We start from the raw sequence: 21,108 nt of genomic DNA, 5'->3' as shown, positions 1-21,108 counted from the left end.
CTGCCCTGTGATTCCTGCTGATACCTGCCCTGTGATTCCTGCCCTGTGATTCCTGCTGATACCTGCCCTGTGATTCCTGCCCTGTGATTCCTGCTGATACCTGCCTTGTGATTCCTGCCCTGTGATTCCTGCTGATACCTGCCCTGTGATTCCTGCCCTGTGATTCCTGCTGATACCTGCCCTGGGATACCTGCTGACACCTGCCCTGAGATACCTGCTGATACCTGCCCTGTGATTCTTGCTGATACCTGCCCTGTGATTCCTGCTGATACCTGCCCTGTGATTCTTGCTGATACCTGCCCTGTGATTCCTGCCCTGTGATTCCTGCTGATACCTGCCCTGTGATTCCTGCCCTGTGATTCCTGCTGATACCTGCCCTGTGATTCCTGCCCTGTGATTCCTGCTGATACCTGCCCTGTGATTCCTGCTGATACCTGCCCTGTGATTCCTGCTGATTCCTGCCCTGTGATTTCTGCCCTGTGATACCTGCCCTGTGCGCCGTGCCGTGTGCGTGCTTGCAAGCGTTATGATGAATTTACAGGCAGCAGATTTGTTGCATACATTTCTGCCACTGTTCCATGTATCTGGTTTTTACAGAAATCCATGCACTATAATAACTGCATCTATTCAGATGAATGGGAAATATTCTCTGTGACAGAAATCTCTGCACACAAATCAGCTGCGTGTGAAAACAACCTTAGGTAAATCAGAGGTTTCTACCTTGTGCTGGAGGTCCGCCCGTGGGGCCAGCATACTGGTCAGGTTCCTCTTCACGGTTTGCAGAACGCCATCCTTCTCGTATTGTGCAATGTCAGTCAGAGGATGCCAGGGGCGGCTGCTGCAGAATCCATAACATTTAACGCATTAGTCAGATGCCGCACAAATGTCCCCTGAGGGGGGAGGAGCAGCACAGGATAATACACGGCAGTTCATTTCTAATTATGGCAATTAAATTATTCTATGTTCTCATATTGTCTGACAGGCCAAGGACTTTAGTCTCCCGTTTGGATTGGTGATTAGTTCACATTGCCATTGAGTTAATTGTCTCAATGTGCAAACGTTCTAAGTTAAAAGTGATTTTGATGGGTATTCCCGCAACTGAAAGTTTTTCCCTATTCATACTATAGCAGATAACTCACTGATCAATGGAGGTCCGACAGCTGGAAGCCCCAGTGATCCTGAATATGGGGGACGGCTGAACCTTCTCTGAATGGAGCCGAAGTGCACATGCTCGATCCATGGGACTGCCACAGAAAGCGGAGTGCAGCGCTCAGCTATTTCCGGCAGTCTCCTAGATTATAAACGGAGCGGGGGGGATAGCACTCACACCTCTGCCCTATTCAGACAGGACTTTGCAGAGTTTTATTCTACAGTATAGATCATGCGGAGACCTAGCGGTTCATAAGTCAGGGGGTAACGTTCTTCATTAAGAGGCGACTCACTCTTCATACTTATAGCGCCATTCTGCCAGGATTTCGTCATAGACAAAGAGCTGCGGGCTCCACTCCTCGTCACTCTCCTTCCTCTCCCTTGCGGCTTTTCGTTGAGCGTCCTCTATAATATACTTTTCGTCAGTGGCCTGACGCTGGTTACCATCATTGATGGCGCTGGTCACGTGTTGCCAGAGTCTATAATGGAGACACATTCAAAGTTTTAATTTGTACTCGCAAAGCCACATATTTTTTTTCGATTGCTCAGTTAATTACACCTTATTTCTGTCACTGATTTTGCCATGGTAACCATAATTATTATACAAGTTTAATTGGAGTTACTATATACAGACATTGGCGAGGTCCTGACTCCTAGATTGAGTAATACAAGAGTCACTGTTCACCGACAGTCATGAAACGCGTGGGGCTGCGATCAGTTAGCAGTTTTATAAAAGCAGAGTGTATAAAGAATTAGAGCATCTATGGGCAGCGACACACATTGTCAAAATCACAACTCACAACCCGGCTAAAAAGACTTCCCTCCTTTTAGAAATATGATGCATCCAACAAATGTGCTACCTTTTATAGCACATTTCATTTTCTTCAGCGAGAAGATCTTAAAAGGGCACTTCTCTTTGGCAGTCCCTTTTTGCATCCAGGAGTCCCCAACATTACTGAGGGGTCCCCGGAAGTCACTTTTAATCTGTGTTGGATGTGGTAACGACTGTATAGTTTCCCAGCAGTGCCCCCATAGGTGAGACTGAGCATTACGCGGCATTCTTAAAGTGGAACCACTTCTACAAAAGCTATTGTCTCACTCATGCTTTTCATTATTTGTTCATCTTCATTGATGTTTCATCAGGAATTTGCAGCAAATTATTACACAGGGTCTGATTTGATTTACAGATGATTTGGCCCTTGTTTTTAGATCCCCACATACAGTGATAACATTACAATAATTTTGATATACTGTCCTGGTCTTTTACATGTTGCTCATTAGTTGTTGCAGAACTCTAACTTTTATTTTGCCCTGCCATACTGGGAGTTGTAGTTTCATAACATCTGTAGACCACTGACATACAGCATACAGGGAGGAGCATTGCTGCCGGATACTACATAGGGCCTGTAGGTTGTCGTCACCTCTCTGACTCCATTTCCGTCTGCTCTTCAAACAGCACAATGTGACGTTTGAGCCTTTGCCTTCGGATCTCGGCAGTCGGATTCCAGAATATGTCCCTGTGGCCGGTGTGTCCATCGCTGAGATAAACCTCCCGATCCTGTAATAAGAGCACAGATAAGTTTTCCTAGTTCACTGTATGACACCCCTTAAGTTCAGTTTCCCCCTTTTTACAATGGGGCTGATATTCAGAAACATGGTTGATTAAATCGTTTACCCCTAAGGTCCCTGTGCTGATGAGTCAATATGAAATGACTGCTGCCTTTTTTTTTCTCGGATCTCTGACTGGTATTAAAGTCCCTTTTCTCCTATTTTAAAAGTGGAAGTATACTCTTTCCACTTATCATAGACTATTTTAGGCTTCCCTATGCAAAGACTATCTAAGCCCCCCAATTCTCTAACTCTAACTTTCCCTTCCATTTGACTAGATTAAGACAGAGATCGCCTTTTTTTTCTTGTATTGCTTGACTCCATTATGGTCCCCAATGTTGGACAAGATCACTTTTTGGAAAACCCCCCTATTCCTCCCTGAGAGAAGTATCACATAATCATTAGATCCATTTTCATATCCGTAGGTTATGGCTACAGTGTGGTGTGGACCGGAAATCCCAGTACGGTTTAACACAACTCTAAATATTGGAGTACCGTTTCAAAACTCTGGATAAAAGCTGAATTTCCTATTTTTGGTTTGGAGTTACATTTTAAATAAGAATTCACAACTTTTCCCCCTTCCCTGGAATTGTGTCCTACTTTACAAAGGATTCTCACCCAATGTCCATCCAGGTTTGCCAGAACTTCGCTGCCAGTTTTTATCTTCCCACAGATCTGGTTTAATGTATCACTGCCCCCGAAGAATGGCTGAAAGAGTAGCAGAGTGTGCGATAAATGGAGTAACTATTACCAGCCACGTCCTGTAAATGGACACATATACATATGGAAAAATAAACATGAGCAATGATCAGCCGATCGCCACATTTATGAAGCCCCTCTTTTATTGTTACATAGGAATGGGACGGGAAGAATGAACTAACCTAGGAAAATATTTCACCAATTTCCTACTAGGAGTCTGAGCCAGATCTATATGATGAATCTGTTGCATGTGGGAGAAATAAAGTCGCACCACTGACACACAACGCCAGCTTTACATCCCAGCACATCTAGAAGCACAGAGCCCCAGCCGGATATTTATATGGATATTCCAGAATCATTAATAAATATTATTCATAGTAACATGGAAATTTGTATAATTTTCCACTATACTTTTATATCAGTTCCCCAGAGAGTCTTCAAGATCTCCACTTGTGAGACAAATCATACTGTAGGTAGTGAAATGGGCGTCTATTTGCAATCGTGGTCTAAGGGGTAAAGTTTCTCCTTGTGGAGAGTGACATGCCAGCTCTGGCTTGTCAAGGTAAATCAGATCTCATACTTTGCACTGATGAGGGCCAATAGCCCGAAACACCGTGTCTGCAAATTGAGATTCTGATTTGGCCTTTATCCTAAGTCATATTACAAGACTCATTAAAGGGTTGATTGTGACTTGTAGGATCGCTACTACCAATAGGTGGCGCTGTAGAGTAAAAGTCCTCTTTCTTTGTGAAGCGGCAATTTGCATGTTATTTGCAATCGTGGCATACAAATGTTGCTGGCTGAGTGTGATATAGTTTCCTTACTGCTCTATCCATTTCTACATTTGACAGAAATATCCTATCTTCTCTTCTGTTTTGTTACAGTCCTTTATAATCTTCTAGTGAAATGATATAGCGCGGGGTCCCAGGCTGCTGCTCTGAGACGCATTCGCTCCCAGACTGACATATTCCCAGACACACGTCCACCGAATATGAATTAATGCTGCCTGCGGATATTCAATTTACTTACACCTGAGGAGGCAGTGACTATAAGGTATCCAAGAAAGTCCCAGCGCCATTTCCAGGTGCCGCATCCTATCCTGGCTCAGGGATTATAATGCGTTTCGTGACCTTTTTTTTTTTTTTTTTAACTTAAATGTAAGTATATTTGGCTCGAAATTATTTAATTAAATGGGGGTTTTATTAAAAATGTTGCACTGTTTGCCTTCTATAGCCTCCGGGTTGCACTCTCTATTGCTTTATTGTTCACACAGGACAATTCGCTGCCAAGAACTACGATCTCTTGTGCAGCTCAAAAGATCATTTCACCTGACGAACAAGGATTTGTCTCCTTCATCAGATGATCAACAGTCTGATTAAACTACCGGATTATTATGAAATCAATGTACCTAGAAGCGCTCAATTCACGATTATCTTGCGGAGTAAATGAACTCTTCGTTTTGGCTGAGGCTCAGAAGCGGGGACGGGCTTTAGAGAAGTGATTTTAAGCTGCACAGTCCTTTCTATCACTGCAGTAATCTCTGGTTCACTTTGTAGCACTTATTCTAATGTAAATGAAAAGTAAATTGAGCAGTATTTTTCATATCGGCATATCTATACACCGCTAATGGAGAGGCCTACGAATTATCTTGATCCATCTGGTGAGAAGCCAGAAGTAAAAATTGCCCAACATTTATTTCATTACGACAGAAGTTTCTTACCTTCAGTTTAAACTCCAGCTCCGTCATGTATCTGGTTTTCTCACATTCTATTGTAACTTTTCCTCCGAGCTCCATTGTCATTGTGCCATACAGAAGTCCTAGTAAGATGTTTTGATTGATCTCAATTAAATTAGACATAAAAAAAGTATAGATATCATTTACCTCTCCCCAATTATGTCACGTGGAGCTCTAATGTGGAACTATGCTTTATAAGGGGTTGACCCATGAAGACAAACCATGAGCAAATGCCTTATTAGAATATATATCTATTAAAGGGTATATCCAGGACATTACAAAAAAAACCCCAAAACCTCTAAACTACCATATAGAACAAACTGAGTAGAATTGCCATAAAAAGATATTTTATTGAATATACAGTTGTGGCCAAAAGTATTGACACCCCTGCAATTCTGTCAGATAATACTCAGTTTCTTCCTGAAAATGATTGCAAACACAAATTCTTTGGTATTATTATCTTCATTTAATTTGTCTTAAATGAAAACACAAAAAGAATTGTCCTAAAGCCAAATTGGATATAATTCCACACCAAACATAAAAAAGAGGGTGGACAAAAGTATTGGCACTGTTCGAAAAATCATGTGATGCTTCTCTAATTTGTGTAATTAACAGCACCTGTAACTTACCTGTGGCACCTAACAGGTGTTGGCAATAACTAAATCACACTTGCAGCCAGTTGACATGGATTAAAGTTGACTCATCCTCTGTCCTGTGTCCTTGTGTGTACCACATTGAGCATGGAGAAAAGAAAGAAGACCAAAGAACTGTCTGAGGACTTGAGAAACCAGATTGTGAGGAAGCATGAGCAATCTCAAGGCTACAAGTCCATCTCCAAAGACCTGAATGTTCCTGTGTCTACCGTGCGCAGTGTCATCAAGAAGTTTAAAGCCCATGGCACTGTGGCTAACCTCCCTAGATGTGGACGGAAAAGAAAAATTGACAAGAGATTTCAACGCAAGATTGTGCGGATGTTGGATAAAGAACCTCGACTAACATCCAAACAAGTTCAAGCTGCCCTGCAGTCCGAGGGTACAACAGTGTCAACCCGTACTATCCGTCGGCATCTGAATGAAAAGGGACTGTATGGTAGGAGACCCAGGAAGACCCCACTTCTTAACCCAAGACATAAAAAAGCCAGGCTGGAGTTTGACACAACTTACCTGAAAAAGCCTAAAACTTTTTGGAAGAATGTTCTCTGGTCAGATGAGATAAAAGTAGAGCTTTTTGGGCAAAGGCATCAACATAGACTTTACAGGAGAAAAAAAGAGGCATTCAAAGAAAAGAACACGGTCCCTACAGTCAAACATGGCGGAGGTTCCCTGATGTTTTGGGGTTGCTTTGCTGCCTCTGGCACTGGACTGCTTGACCGTGTGCATGGCATTATGAAGTCAGAAGACTACCAACAAATGTTGCAGCATAATGTAGGACCCAGTGTGAGAAAGCTGGGTCTCCCTCCGAGGTCATGGGTCTTCCAGCAGGACAATGACCCAAAACACACTTCAAAAAGCACTAGAAAATGGTTTGAGAGAAAGCACTGGAGACTTCTAAGGTGGCCAGCAATGAGTCCAGACCTGAATCCCATAGAACACCTGTGGAGAGATCTAAAAATGGCAGTTTGGAGAAGGCACCCTTCTAATATCAGGGACCTGGAGCAGTTTGCCAAAGAAGAATGGTCTAAAATTCCAGCAGAGCATTGTAAGAAACTCATTGATGGTTACCGGAAGCGGTTGGTCGCAGTTATTTTGGCTAAAGGTTGTGCAACCAAGTATTAGGCTGAGGGTGCCAATACTTTTGTCTGGCCCATTTTTGGAGTTTTGTGTGAAATGATCAATGTTTTGCTTTTTGCTTCATTCTCTTTTGTGCTTTTTCATTTAAGACAAATTAAATGAAGATAATACCAAAGAATTTGTGTTTGCAATCATATTCAGGAAGAAACTGAGTATTATCTGACAAAATTGCAGGGGTGTCAATACTTTTGACCACAACTGTATATTTTCAGCTGCGTCTGTCGATGCGACAGGGCGGGACTTGTGATAAACCGTCAGTCCCTGCATGTGTTTCCTCAGTCGAACTGTCGCACACTTCAAGCACACTGAAGACACTCGGTTAGCACATGAGCATGCTCAGATAACACCTTACTCGACCATGTTTGCTCGTCATCACTCCTGGTAAACTATAAATCAGAGTCAGAACCATACTGATCCAATTTTGTGGTCCCAGAAGTTGCCATCTTATCCAGCAGTCAACCATGTTTAAAAGGAACATCTTCTCATACCTTTACAGTGCGCATATGGCATGGTGATGATGTAGTCTTCATTGCGGGTCATAAACGTGAGCCTCGCTTTTCCATCTAGTATTGCGGACAGCGAATTTCCTATATAAATTGGTGCACAGTGTAAATAATCTGGAATTGTCATACGGTACTACATCACAAAAAGAAGCATTTCCTAATATCCATGCCCATACAAATATAGTTCCATCCCAGTCCTGTATTGTATATGTCCAGCATTTTTCATCCCCATGCACCACTGTATGAAGGAACTTGGCATCTTCTTGCTACCCTGTCTCTATCACTTATGGCATAAATCCCAAAATTTGAATGCAATACATGAGACATTTTACCCCTTTCCTATTGCACATGAGCAACTACCAAACTGTAAAAAACTATAAAAACAGCTGTTTGCTGAAACTCCTCATAAGCCTTGGTCCTTTGCTAGTCTTGAACTCGAGAAATCGGAATGCAGCAGCTGCTCCTCCTGCAGCCCGTTCCCATCTTGGGTCCCGCGGTACCTCTGGTAGTCAGATTGATCATCCAGCAATACATATCTGGCTTGACAATGCACAGACACACAAACTATGTAACAATGGAATAATGATCCACTATTAGGTCTGTTTGCTTTTTTAAAAATAGGAATGTCAATTTTAATGTCTTTAAAAAAAAAGTTCCTGCTTTCTTGAGTTCCCATTTTCTCTCTAATACTTTACTGAGGCTCTTAGAATATATCTTGACAGTGAAAGTTTCTGCACAGAATATCTTATACCACGCTGAGGTCTAAGATATTTTGGCTTGTTTTTTAAATCTTATCATTCTCCCTGGAACTGTCAAATGATACATGACAGGGGCTGTCACCTCTCTTCAGTTACATGGAGCGCCACGCTGCTTGGCTGATACTAGCAGAGGACGTATCCTGGAGGTCAGGGAGAATATATGATTCCAGGATTTGTATGCCCTGTACGTCCAGGGACGATTTATGCTGGATGTACTGATGTATAGCACGTACTGTAGATTTACATACATTTTTTACCCCATTTTTATAAACTTCTTAAAGACCATGGGGTTGATTTATCTAGACTGGAGTTGCGTACGCCAATCTATTATATACTTACCTAAAATTGTCCGTCATCCACTTTCGTCCGGACGTCCTCGAATTCCACAATCCACCACGCCGGAAGTATGCCGGCTGCCATATTGTAATACCCAAGTGATGGGTATTCCAATATGGCACCCGCTGGTGGTACCAGGCCCTTGCACAGTACCACCAGCGGGACACCGCCGGGACATCCATGCCGGACCCCCCGTTAGGACCTGCCGCCTGACTACAGTCATGGCCAAAAGTTTAGAGAATGACACAAATATTATATTTTCACATGATCTGCTGCCCTCTGGTTTTTATGTGTTTGTCAGATTTTTTTTATCACATACAGAAATATAATTGCAATCATATTATGAGTAACAAAAGGTTATATTGACAATTAGAATGAGTTAATGCAGCAAGTCAATATTTGCAGTGTTGACCCTTCTTCTTCAGGACCTCAACAATTCTCCCTGGCATGCTCTCAATCAACTTCTGGATCAAATTCTGACTGATAGCAGTCCATTCTTGCAAAATCAATGCTTTTATTTTGTCTGAATTTGAAGGTTTTTGTTTGTCCACCCGTCTCTTGACGATTGACCACAAGTTCTCAATGGGATTAAGATCTGGGGAGTTTCCAGGCCATGGTCCCAAAATCTCTATGTTTTGTTCCCTGAGCCATTTAGTTATCACCTTTGCTTTATGGCAAAGTGCTTCATCATGTTGAAAAAGGCATTGTTGATCGCCAAACTGCTCTTGGACGGTTGGGAGAAGTTGCTCTTGGAGGACATTCTGGTACCATTCTTTATTCATGGCTGTGTTTTTAGGCAAGACTGAAAGAGAGCCCATTCCCTTGGCTGAGAAGCCACCACACACATGAATGGTTTCAGGATGCTTGACAGTTGGCATGAGACAAGACTGGTGGTAGCGCTCACCTGGTCTTCTCCGAATAAGCCGTTTTCCAGATGTCCCAAACAATCGAAAAGGGGATTCATCAGAGAAAATTACTTTACCCCAGTCCTCAGCAGTCCACTCCCTGTACCTCTTGCAGAATATCAGTCTGTCCATGATGTTTTTTCTGGAGAGAAGTGGCTTCTTTGCTGCCCTCCTTGACACCAGGCCTTGCTCCAAGAGTCTCCGCCTCACAGTGCGTGCAGATGCACTCACACCTGCCTGCTGCCATTCCTGAGCAAGCTCTGCACTGCTGGTAGCCCGATCCCGCAGCTGAAACACTTTTAAGAGACGGTCCTGGCGCTTGCTGGTCGGTCTTGGGCGCCCTGGAGCCTTTTTGGCAACAAGGGAACCTCTCTCCTTGAAGTTCTTGATGATGCAATAGATTGTTGACTGAGGTGCAATCTTTCTAGCTGCGATACTCTTCCCTGTTAGGCCATTTTTGTGCAGTGCAATGATGACTGCACATGTTTCTTTAGAGATAACCATGGTTAACAGAAGAGAAACAATGATGCCAAGCACCAGCCTCCTTTTAAAGTGTCCAGCGGTGTCATTCTTACTTAATCATGACAGATTGATCTCCAGCCCTGTCCTCATCAACACCCACACCTGTGTTAATGGAGCAATCACTGAAACGATGTTAGCTGGTCCTTTTAAGGCAGGGCTGCAATGATGTTGAAATGTGTTTTGGGGGATAAAGTTAATTTTCTAGGCAAATATTGACTTTGCAAGTAATTGCTGTTAAGCTGATCACTCTTTATAACATTCTGGAGTATATGCAAATTTCCATTAGAAAAAATGAAGCAGTAGACTTTGTAAAAATTAATATTTGTGTCATTCTCTAAACTTTTGGCCATGACTGTACATGCTGCCTGCCCACCCACATCCATGCAGTCACAGCCGGCAGGAAAGACCACGGCTTGCGGCCTGTGCTGGAGATGGGGTGCGGGCGACCTCTGGTGGCGCCGCACCCCATCTCCAGCACAGGCCGCAAACCACCGTCTTTCCTGCCGGCGATAGCATCGGGCCCACATCTAGTAGTAAATGAGGGCTCACTGGAGAACGATGTGCCAAATTTAGTAAGGTACTACCAACAAATATATGCTGTCCATATAGGTCAGCATAGGGTAATATAATAATAATTCACAAACTGCCAAAGGCAAATAAATCCCTAACTAAGGACCCTAAAAATTAACTTTTATTAAGTGCTAATAAAATGGAAATAGTGCGATTTTTAATGACTTATCAGTGTACTTGTGCTGAGCCAAGATCGTACTGATAACAGGACTAATGTTTCATGAATTTGCTCATAGCCCTAATCCTATCCACTGGCAGTATTCAGGGGTATGGGATCAGGTGCGGCTGCTATCTATATCCCATCTACACATGCCCTGATTAATGCTTTTAAAAATACTCCTAAAGCCTCCCCAACATGTTTCACCAGATACACTGGCTTCGTCAGGGGTTGAGGTTGAGGATTGCAACTTAATAGTCCCAGAAGTCTTCTTCACTAACACATATAATGCTGAAGATACCGTATTCTAGAACCATTTTATTGGGATGATCTTGGGTGTTATGTGTTGATGAGGTCATCTGGCCTGGGCTGTTAGTACAAGTCTTAATTACAATAAATATAGTGAGATCAGCTTGTTAGCTGTTTCAAGATAGCGACAAGATATTTATTTACACAGTAGGAGCTAAAAAATGAGTCATGATGTAAAGTAATAAAGAGAATTGGCACAATTTTATATTTTCTAATTGTTTGTTTCTGCAGTGTATAATGACATACAGCAAAATCTAATGCACAGTTAGCTGTCCTCAAGTGTCGTCTTTCTTTGTGACAATCCCAATGGGTACAAAAAAAAGAAGTACTGTATGATCTTACATAATATATGGAGTATTACTCGTTATCTGGAACATCAATGCATCTTACAAGTAGCAAGGGCTCTTTGCCGTTTCCTAAAGAGGACTTACACCAGTTTTTGCTTGTTAAATAGGCCACATCCTGAAATACTTGCTGCAGAGCTTCAAAAAAAGTTATATTTTTCAATTTCTCAGCTCTGCTGTGTAGATATTAGCTGGTAAAGTTTAGGTTCTAATTTATAAGTCCAAGTGGGCGTCAACAGATATTTGTCTTTGGGATTGTGTTCTTTTTCCTCTGTATGATGCCGACCTTTATACTCTGAATTTTTAAGCAGAAGGAAGAAAAAAGAGCATGCCCCAAGAAGGTCAGAATAACATGCCTTATCCTATGAGAAGTAGTGATAGATTTGATCTCTGCAGCTACAGTGTAAAGTACAGCAGGGCTGAGCATGGTTACAAACACTTCCAGCTAACCTCTCACGTTTGTCAGAGTGGGGTGATGGAGCATAGAGCTGAGCTACGCGTCAATACAAACATCTCTGCAGCTGGAGCTTTTCTCCCACAACATTGTCAGCCCCTACCTCCACACTGACTGCCTTGAGATGAATACTGGAGTTGTTTATAATCACACTCGGCTCTGCTGTACTCTATACACTAGATGCAGACAGCAGGGCTTTCTATTATTACATCGGACAGGAGAAAGCATGTTCTTTTTTTTTTTTTCTCCTGCATGACGCTTCTTGCTTATGATTGGTCAACATTATGCATGGGGAAAAGAACAAGCCTCCAAAAACTAATCTCTGGTAACACCCAGTTTTGATAATCATAAATTTTAACCTAAACTTTACAAGCTAATATCTATGCAACAGAGATGCGAAAGTAAAAAAAAAAGACGTTTTATTCTGCTTTGCAGCCACTGTTCCGTGGTGTGGCCGGTATAAGGCCGCTTTCATACTTCAGGCTTTCAGTATCCGGCATGGTGCGGCGAAAAACCAGACTACCGGATCCGGCCGCAAACGCAGACACCGGATCCTTCTTTCTGCCGGATATATACCTGGCAGAGAAGGTTTCCGGGCATGCGCAGTGCGAAAAACCGGTCCGGCGTTGGGAAAAAATGTTGCATGCAACGTTTTTTCCAGACGCCGGACCGGCTATTTTCTCCGGATCTGGAAAAAAACGGACGCGCCGCATTGCCATCCGGCGCAATGCGGCAGCAATGAAACAGCACGCGAAAAAAGCCGGATCTGGTCGTAACAGGCGCCGGATCCGGCAGTCCGGTTTTTCGCCGCACCATGCCGGATACCGAAAGCCTGAAGTGTGAAAGTGGCCTTACATGCTAAAACTGGTGAACGGTTTTCTATAATCCTGTGTGAAGGTGGACATAACAGAGGGCCATATCATGGGAAGGTAAGCACCTCCATGGCGAAACTCAAAGTCCCATTACATGATAGAAAATAAGCCAAATATTACCTGAATCTGAAATGATAAAATGCTTGTGCACAATATCGCTACATGAACAATCCTTTAATGCAAAGAACTAAGAACTGGGCATACAAAAATGTTGAAAACAGCCATATACATAAAGCACAAGTTAAAAACAATGGTGGTTGAGGAGGAGTAGTGTCATTATCATCCAGTATACAATCATTGGCTAATACAGTATAAAAGTCTCAATCTGGGGAACAACAATAAGTGCAAGTACAGTATAGATATACACCATAAGAATCAAACACAAAAGATAGCGTAAAGAAGCTAAAGTGTCAGTCACATAACAATAAATAATAACCACTCATAGATTCAGGGTTATACAGTATTACAGGAGAACAACTCCTCCGTCATCACTCCGTGTGTTTTGCTACATGCTTCCTCTGGGGGTGTAGGGGCGGAGGTGAACGGTTGCCTCATTTCTTGTACCCTCTAATGGCACATGTTTTTCAATTAACAATGTCATTATTATGGAATATCAGTTTGGATTTTATACTTTACCTAAATAAATGAATGCTCCTCCCCCTATATCATTTTTAACATCTCCTATGTGTATATTAATTTTTTTTTAACATTTTCTGAATGATCAGTTCTCTGCAGCACAGGATTGTATAGAGATATTTCGCACTAGCAGCATTTTATCCTGTTAGATTCAGGTAATATTGATCCTTTGTACTTTAAGTATCTGTACTCTAGGGTGCTCATGTACCCATACTGTATATCTGGCTTTGTTATATTGGCCATTCCACCACATGCCAAGTCTACCCCAGAGTTAATATATAGTATAGACTAAATGATGACGCTAACATCTACAATGAAGAAATCAGATGTTACCATAAAATTTGGATCTGGCCAAAATGCATCCAGTGATGCAAAATCCGTCTTTCCTGTTACTGACATGGAAGGCCGACACTGGTGGGTGATGACTAACCTGCAAGAAATATGAAAAATGCAGATTAAACCTAGAGATAACTATGCATATCTTATATGCAAAATCACAATGACCCGATTTGCTTAAAGTCCTGCTCCTCTCAGCTTTCTCATTAATCCATGGCATTTGCAGTTGCTAACATTGCACATCCTTATAAATATTGCAAACTGGAGATCTACATGAGGGCTGGGAAGAAGAGCAAAATATATTCCATTACCACTATCCGCATACACTGAGATTTGCAGGCCTTGATTCAATCTTTGCCATGGGACCCTCTCACCCCCACATACAACCCTTCCCACAAATAAAGTACTAAGATCCGTTACCTGTTCTGCTATGTAAAACGTGTGACTATTGGTCTGTGGATGAAACCAACAGCAGCGAAATTTCTCTCCCAAAATGGAGTTATACGGCTTCTTTATTCCCTATGAGATTAATGGAGGGAATTAGGAAAAGTCTTAGGCTAAGTTCACACGTAGCGGAACTCTCGCGGAAATTACCGCGAGAGTTCCGGAATTCCATTCCGCAGGAAAAATTGCATTTTAAATTCCCGAGATTTTCCCGCGGAAAAAATAGCATTTTGCAAGCATAATTAGCTTGCAAAATGCTAGCGTTTTCCAAGCGATCTGTAGCATCATTTGGAGAACTAATTGACAGGTTGGTCACATTCGTCAAACATAGTGTTTGACAAGTGTTACCAACTTTTTACTACTGAGGCCGCCTATGCAGCATCAGTAGTAAAAGATAAAATGTAAAAAAATAATAAAAAAATAAAAAATGGTGCTATTCTTACCTTCTGACGTCCCGCGCAGCCTTCCCGCCTCTCTCCACGCTGCCGTTCCTAGTAATCCTTTGCGAAAATGCCCGCGGTGACGTACGTTCTCACGGGATTGCGACGTCTCGCGAATGACCGCGAGAACGGACGTCATCGCGGGCATTTTCGCAATGGCTTACTGGGAGCGTGGAGAGAGGCGGGAAGGCTGCGCGGGATGTCGGAAGGTGAGAATAACAATATTTTTTATTTTAAATTCTATTTTTTACAGGGATATGGTACCCAAAGCCCGGAGGACAGTCTCCTCTCCTCCGGACTGTGGGTACCATCCGCAATTGTTCTGCTGACTCTTCGCATGGTGGGCACAGCCACATGCGGGAAGCGGAACAATGCATTCCTATGGGTGCGGGATCGCCGCGATTCCGCAAAATTAATGAGCATGCTGCGTTTTGTACCGCGAAGCGATTCCGCCACGGTAAAAACCGCAGCATTAGCACAGCATTGCGGAATCCCATAGGAATGCATGGGATGCTTAGTTTTCGCGGCAAAATCGCGCGGTTAAAACCGCCGCGGAAACGCAAAAAAAATGCCACGTGTGAACTCAGCCTTAGTCATTACCCATTAAGCTAACTTCTCCTTCTCTAATGATAGGACAAGGTAACAGAATTATTACCTTTGGCTTCTTATAAAATCCTGACAAATACCATTTCAGCACTTGCTTCATTCGACAGTAAGGGTCGTCTTCCACTGCTGCCCTGGAACCACAGTAAATGTTACTTGTAAGATCAGAGGACTTAGACTGAAGCTTTGGCATCCTGACATAAATATGTATCCTCCTGTACATATAATATTGGTGTAATAGCTGATGAGCAGAAGGCTTATATAGAAATGTAGGGGGCACACAGAGCTCGTCTCCCTAGATGTTACATCCTCTCCTGGTTCTTCTATTTAAAACCCTTTGCTGATTAAAAAAAGAGTAGCCAAATCCTAGTCCCAAATTATTTGTACTGAAGTTTAGTGCAAGTGAGTCGCGTGCGACCAGCTACAGAAATCAAACACATGTAACATTTTTGACTCTTTGCTGCATCACTAGATGCTATGTCCCCATATATCCCTAGCCTTATTGTATTTGGTTTCCCTATACAGCTGGTGTGCTTTTGTTGGATTCTTTCTGCTTGTGACCTCAACTTTATCTTACTCTGCTTTTCCCCCTTGGTTCTGACCTCGGCTAGTTTGACTCTCCATTGCCTGACCTCTTAGTACTTGACCCGTGTCCCTGATTATGGTCTTGTCTCTATATTTTGTTCCCATCTTGACTCTTCTGTTACTGACCCGGCTTGTTTGACCAACTCTTGCCTCAGGCTCTCTCCTGCGGCCATCAGCTACTCTGTGATCGTAACCTAGGGGGTCCTGGATTTAAGTCCAGATCAGAGTATAAGGGTTAAGGGTAGGGTTCCTTACTGCCAAGTCTGTCAGGGGTTGCCTTTTTGAGCCAGCGGCCTCAGACAGATCCTTACACTATCATCTTTCCCAACCTAGGGGAACACTAAAAAGTCAAGTGCTCATCACTTAAATCTGCAATAATATATTTATTATATATGCTTATTTCTGTATGAAATACCTAAATTCAGGGAGGACACAGATACAGTCCAAGATACAGTCTTCACTTATAGTTTTTTTTAATTGTATTGAGCAGACGCTGTGATATATGTCAGCACCATATGAAAAATGGAAACTTGCCACAAATATCGTCTATTGCGGCTATTTAAGGACTGCTGACTCTTTTTATTGCCATTTTTCTGTGTCTCTTTCTACCATTTCCCAATGACTCGCTATCACACTGCAATATTCTATTTCTTTTCCATTTTTACAGCATGAAGTAAATGATAATGAGCCTGAGAGTGATCCTGATGAAGAAGTTATATAACCTTAACTACATTCAATTAGCCAGGTAAGCATTGAAAACTGCAAGACTCGTCCTTTTCCTGCCAGGAACTTCGGAGTCTGTTCAGGAAAAATCGAATTCTCAGGTAATTGTTGGAATATTACTACACAGATCGTTTATGAAACGAACAATAAAAAAAAAATTCTATATAAAAGAATACATCTCTGGAGGATTTTATAGTTTGCAGCAATTCTGTAAGCAAAGTAGACCAGACTTGCTTTCAGCCTGACGGAATATGATTAGAAGGAAACTTTTATTCCATATATTTTCAAAATAAACTACCATCAGGTTTTTACACCACTGAGGCTATATAATACGTGTGTCAAGGACTGAATTACAGTTTAGGAGGGGCAAGAAGGCAATCATCAAACTAGCTTATATTTGTCACAAAAGGCATCCTGCCCGTCCTCGAACTTCTTTGGTGAATCAACATACAACATTATTTGGCAGAGAGTGCAATACTCTCACTGCTTGTACAGTAAAGAATCCATGGTCTTACTCGTCTTACAGTAAAGAATCACTGCCTGTGATAATGATTAAACCTTCTTTCCTCAAGACGTACAGGATGCCCTAACTCGTCATCTAAATACTCTAGCCAAGTCGGAGCACCTTATTGGTGACCCGTCTCTCTGGCACCCGGCACCTGTGACACATGCCTTGCCCGCTACACACTTACTCGCTTATTCTGGCTGTAATACATGTGTTATCTGCTGATTTACGCACCATAAGTAACTGTCATCATAGGACTTTTATGGAAGTGCTTTGGTATTTGGTATACAGTACTATATATTATTTTTAGGCAATATATATTTGGTGCATAGAGCAGGTTTGAGATTTCAGCTCTGAATTGCATTAGCGTGATATATAGGCCCCAATTCATCAACATTGATGATTTTCACGCCGCTCTTGCTGAGGGGGTGCATTGGAGTCAAGATGTATGAAGAAGCTCATACCTCATTATTTAGACGAGCTGTGGCATCTCCTCTACCTCCGTCTCACCCATAGATCAGCACATTTTGACAGAGCGGGTAAAAACTGGGGTGAAAGTGCCAAAAGTCACAAAATAGTTGCGCAACTCCAAGTTACATAAAAAATTGTGACTTTTCAAGGCTTAAGCTGTGATGAATCAGGGACGGAGTGTTTAGCAATTAAAGGGAACCTGTGACCCCCCCCCCCCCAGGCGTTTTTAAGTAAAAGAGCCACCTTGTGCAGCACTAATGCTGCATTCTGGCAAGGTGGCTCTTTTATTTAGCGCCCTTCAACCGCCGAAATAAGCGTTTTTAAAATTAGTCAGACATACCAGAATTTTGACCGGGGGGCAGGTCTTTCCCCCTCTGACACCGACGCCTCGCATCCATCCTTCATTTCCTCCTTATGTCTTTGCTCCGTCTCCTCTGTGTTCAATTCAAATGCTGGCGCCGGCGCTGTAATATATTTTCTTGGGCATGCGCAGTTAGTGCTGACCATTCTCTCACATCACTTCATGGCCTGGCTATCGCGCCTGCGTGGACGCGCTGCCAGAGATCCTGCCCCGCAGTGTGAATAAATCATAAGTAACTGCGGGGCGGGATCTCTGGCAGCGCGTCCACGCATGCGCAATAGCCAGGCCATGAAGTGATGTGAGAGAACGGTCAGCACTAACTGCGCATGCCCAAGAAAATATATTACAGCGCCAGGGCCAGCATTAGATTTGAATGCAGAGGACGCGGAACAAAGACACAAGGAGGAAATGAATGATGGATGCGAGGCGTCGGTGTCAGAGGGGGAAAGACCTGCCCCCCCGGTCAAAATTCTGGTATGTCTGACTAATTTTAAAAATGCTTATTTCGGCAGTTGAAGGGCGCTAAATAAAAGAGCCACCGTGACAGAATGCAGCATTAGTGCTGCACAAGGTCTCACTTTTAATTAAAAACGCCTGCGGAGGTTGGGGGTGACAGGTTCCATTTAAGATTATTTTTGTTGTCATAAATCTTTTGTTATTTGCGCACTTCTTGACATCAAAATGAAGGAATATATACAGTGTACAGTAATGAACAGCACTATTATTTGGGCACTGTATGGCGGTAGTGTGATATTTGCTGTATAAGAGTGAACAGCACTATTAGGGCACTGTATGGCGGTAGTGTGATATTTGCTGTACAAGAGTGAACAGCACTATTATTAGGGCACTGTATGGCGGTAGTATGATATTTGCTGTATAAGAGTGAACAGCACTATTATTAGGGCACTGTATGGCGGTAGTATGATATTTGCCGTATAAGAGTGAACAGCACTATTATTTGGGCACTATATCGCGGTAGTATGATATTTGCTCTATAAGAGTGCACAGCACTAATATTTGGGAACTGTTTGGCGATATGATACACAGTCTAACACTGAACAGCACTACTCAGACACTATATGGAGAAAGTATGAAATATAGTGAATAGCACTATTATTTGAGAGGGTAGTAAGATATATGTTGGATATCATCGCATTGCACTATTATTTGCGCCCTGTATGAGGGATCATTATACTATTGTGTGAGCTTTGTTTGGGTGTAGCATTATATGTGGGGTATAGAACTCTATAGAATGATTTCATCTCTGTATAGAGTAGTATGGTATTGGGGAGAGGCCAGTATAGACAGCTGAGAGTATGTCCTGATTGCAGCATAGTCTCTGCCTCCCAGCACGGTGTTAGATACACACATGATCACTCTAAATCCGCCTATTTTCTCTCCACCACAATGCAACAGTTCTATCACATTTAGGCTCTATTTGTGGAGAATCGGAAGCCACTTATCACGGTGCTGCGGAGCCTTTAGTGCTGCGTGACGTAAGTGCAGTTGCTTTTGATCAGAGTGATGGGCCCTTAATTGAGGTACTCTTCTCAGGATAATCAAATAGGCCAAAGACAATGCAGAAAGACATCTGCTATTCATCATACAGCTTTTAATGGACTGCTAAAGTGTAATCCAGACAAGCCTCCGAGAGTCGACCTTCTTTCTCTATAAGGTCAAGTAATAATGAGCAAAACCCAACTCTTTTTAGCGGATGGCCGGAGGAGCGCAACAACACAAATCCATCTAACTGCAGACACATAGAAGAAAAACTTACCCGAAGACTAATAAAACCAGACAAATATAGGACTTGGTTCCTGCAGACATGATGAGATAACCTTCAGTTTTTATTTTCTAATAACATTACTGCCCCTGGCTATAAAACTGATTGGCCATAGCTGACATGACTCTCTTATAAATGGCAGTAACATTCATGGAGCCTCATGGGGTGGAACAGACAGAGGGGCAACCTGAAGTCAATGTGTAAACATCTTAATTCTTGTGCGGTTATATTAGGAAGAGGAGAGAAAGCTACTGCCGGATTTATCATCTGACCACAGATTATCTCCTGGGAATATAGGACTGGAGATTTCAATTCAGACTGCCCAATCATCATCTTCCTTGACATCATCTGTACAGACCCATACACAATAGATGGTCAGCCACTCTTGCCAATGCGGCCAACTTTCATCTGACGTTTATAAACAAGCTTCTTGGAATAAGCTGAGGTTGCTACATTGGTCCAATAGGCCCCTGCACACCCTGATGTTGGACCTGTTTACAATCTCGCTCAATTATATGTTCACCAGTGGGTTCTTTTTTGCAAAACTGACACATGAACGTAAACACATAGTTTTTTTTATATGGTGTATATATACAATACAGACCAAAAGTTTGGACACACCTCATTCAAAGAGTTTTTTTTCTTTTATGACTATGAAAATTTTAGATTTCACTCTGAAGGCATCAAAACAATGAATTAACACATGTGGAATTATATAATTAACAAAAAAGTGTGAAACAACTGAAAACATGTCTTATATTCTAGGTTCTTCAAAGTAGCCACCTTTTGCTTTGATTACTGCTTTGCACACTCTTGGCATTCTCTTGATGAGCTTCAATAAGTAGTCACCGGAAATGGTTTTCACTTCACAGGTGTGCCCTGTCAGGTTTAATAAGTGGGATTTCTTGCCTTATAAATGGGGTTGGGACCATCACTTGTGTTGTGCAGAAGTCTGGTGGATACACAGCTGATAGTCCTACTGAATAGACTGTTAGAATTTGTATTATGGCAAGAAAAAAGCAGCTAAGTAAAGAAAAACGAGTGGCCATTATTACTTTAAGAAATGAAGGTCAGTCAGTCCGAAAAATTGGGAAAACTGTGAAAGTGTCCCCAAGTGCAGTGGCAAAAACCATCAAGCGCTACAAAGAAACTGACTCACATGAGGACTGCCCCAGGAAAGGAAGACCAAGAGTCATCTCTGCTGCGGAGGATAAGTTCATCCGAGTCACCAGCCTCAGAAATCGCAGGTTAACAGCAGCTCAGATTAGAGACCAGGTCAATGCCACACAGAGTTCTAGCAGCAGACACATCTCTACAACAACTGTTAAGAGGAGACTTTGTGCAGCAGGCCTTCATGGTAAAATAGCTGCTAGGAAACCACTGCTAAGGACAGGCAACAAGCAGAAGAGACTTGTTTGGGCTAAAGAACACAAGGAACGGACATTAGACCAGTGGAAATCTGTGCTTTGGTCTGATGAGTCCAAATTTGAGATCTTTGGTTCCTACGACC

The 21,108-nt window shown here is 42.5% G+C and overlaps 1 protein-coding gene across 4 annotated transcripts in view; it reads right to left on the bottom strand.

Moving 5' to 3' along the window:
• OSBPL5 (oxysterol binding protein like 5) overlaps positions 1–21,108 on the bottom strand; it is a 158,969-nt gene that overhangs the window by 19,691 nt on the left and 118,170 nt on the right. For 3 of the 4 annotated variants that reach the window (XM_073578525.1, XM_073578527.1, XM_073578526.1), the window contains 9 exons: positions 15,223–15,304; positions 14,104–14,202; positions 13,681–13,777; positions 7,470–7,568; positions 5,177–5,274; positions 3,376–3,465; positions 2,571–2,707; positions 1,443–1,628; positions 721–838 (listed from right to left, as the gene is read on the bottom strand). In XM_073578525.1, coding sequence (XP_073434626.1) covers positions 721–838; positions 1,443–1,628; positions 2,571–2,707; positions 3,376–3,465; positions 5,177–5,274; positions 7,470–7,568; positions 13,681–13,777; positions 14,104–14,202; positions 15,223–15,304 — 1,006 coding nt within the window. The remainder of the gene's footprint in view (positions 1–720; positions 839–1,442; positions 1,629–2,570; positions 2,708–3,375; positions 3,466–5,176; positions 5,275–7,469; positions 7,569–13,680; positions 13,778–14,103; positions 14,203–15,222; positions 15,305–21,108) is intronic. The other variant, XM_073578528.1, reaches the window with a different exon arrangement.

This window comes from Dendrobates tinctorius, unplaced genomic scaffold (genome assembly GCF_039654945.1).
Source record: "Dendrobates tinctorius isolate UK_male_01 unplaced genomic scaffold, ASM3965494v1 ptg000059l, whole genome shotgun sequence".
In the NCBI taxonomy this organism is placed as follows: Eukaryota; Metazoa; Chordata; class Amphibia; order Anura; family Dendrobatidae; genus Dendrobates; species Dendrobates tinctorius.
Note: the sequence above shows the minus strand (reverse complement) of the source record. Positions and strands in the feature narration are given on the sequence as shown.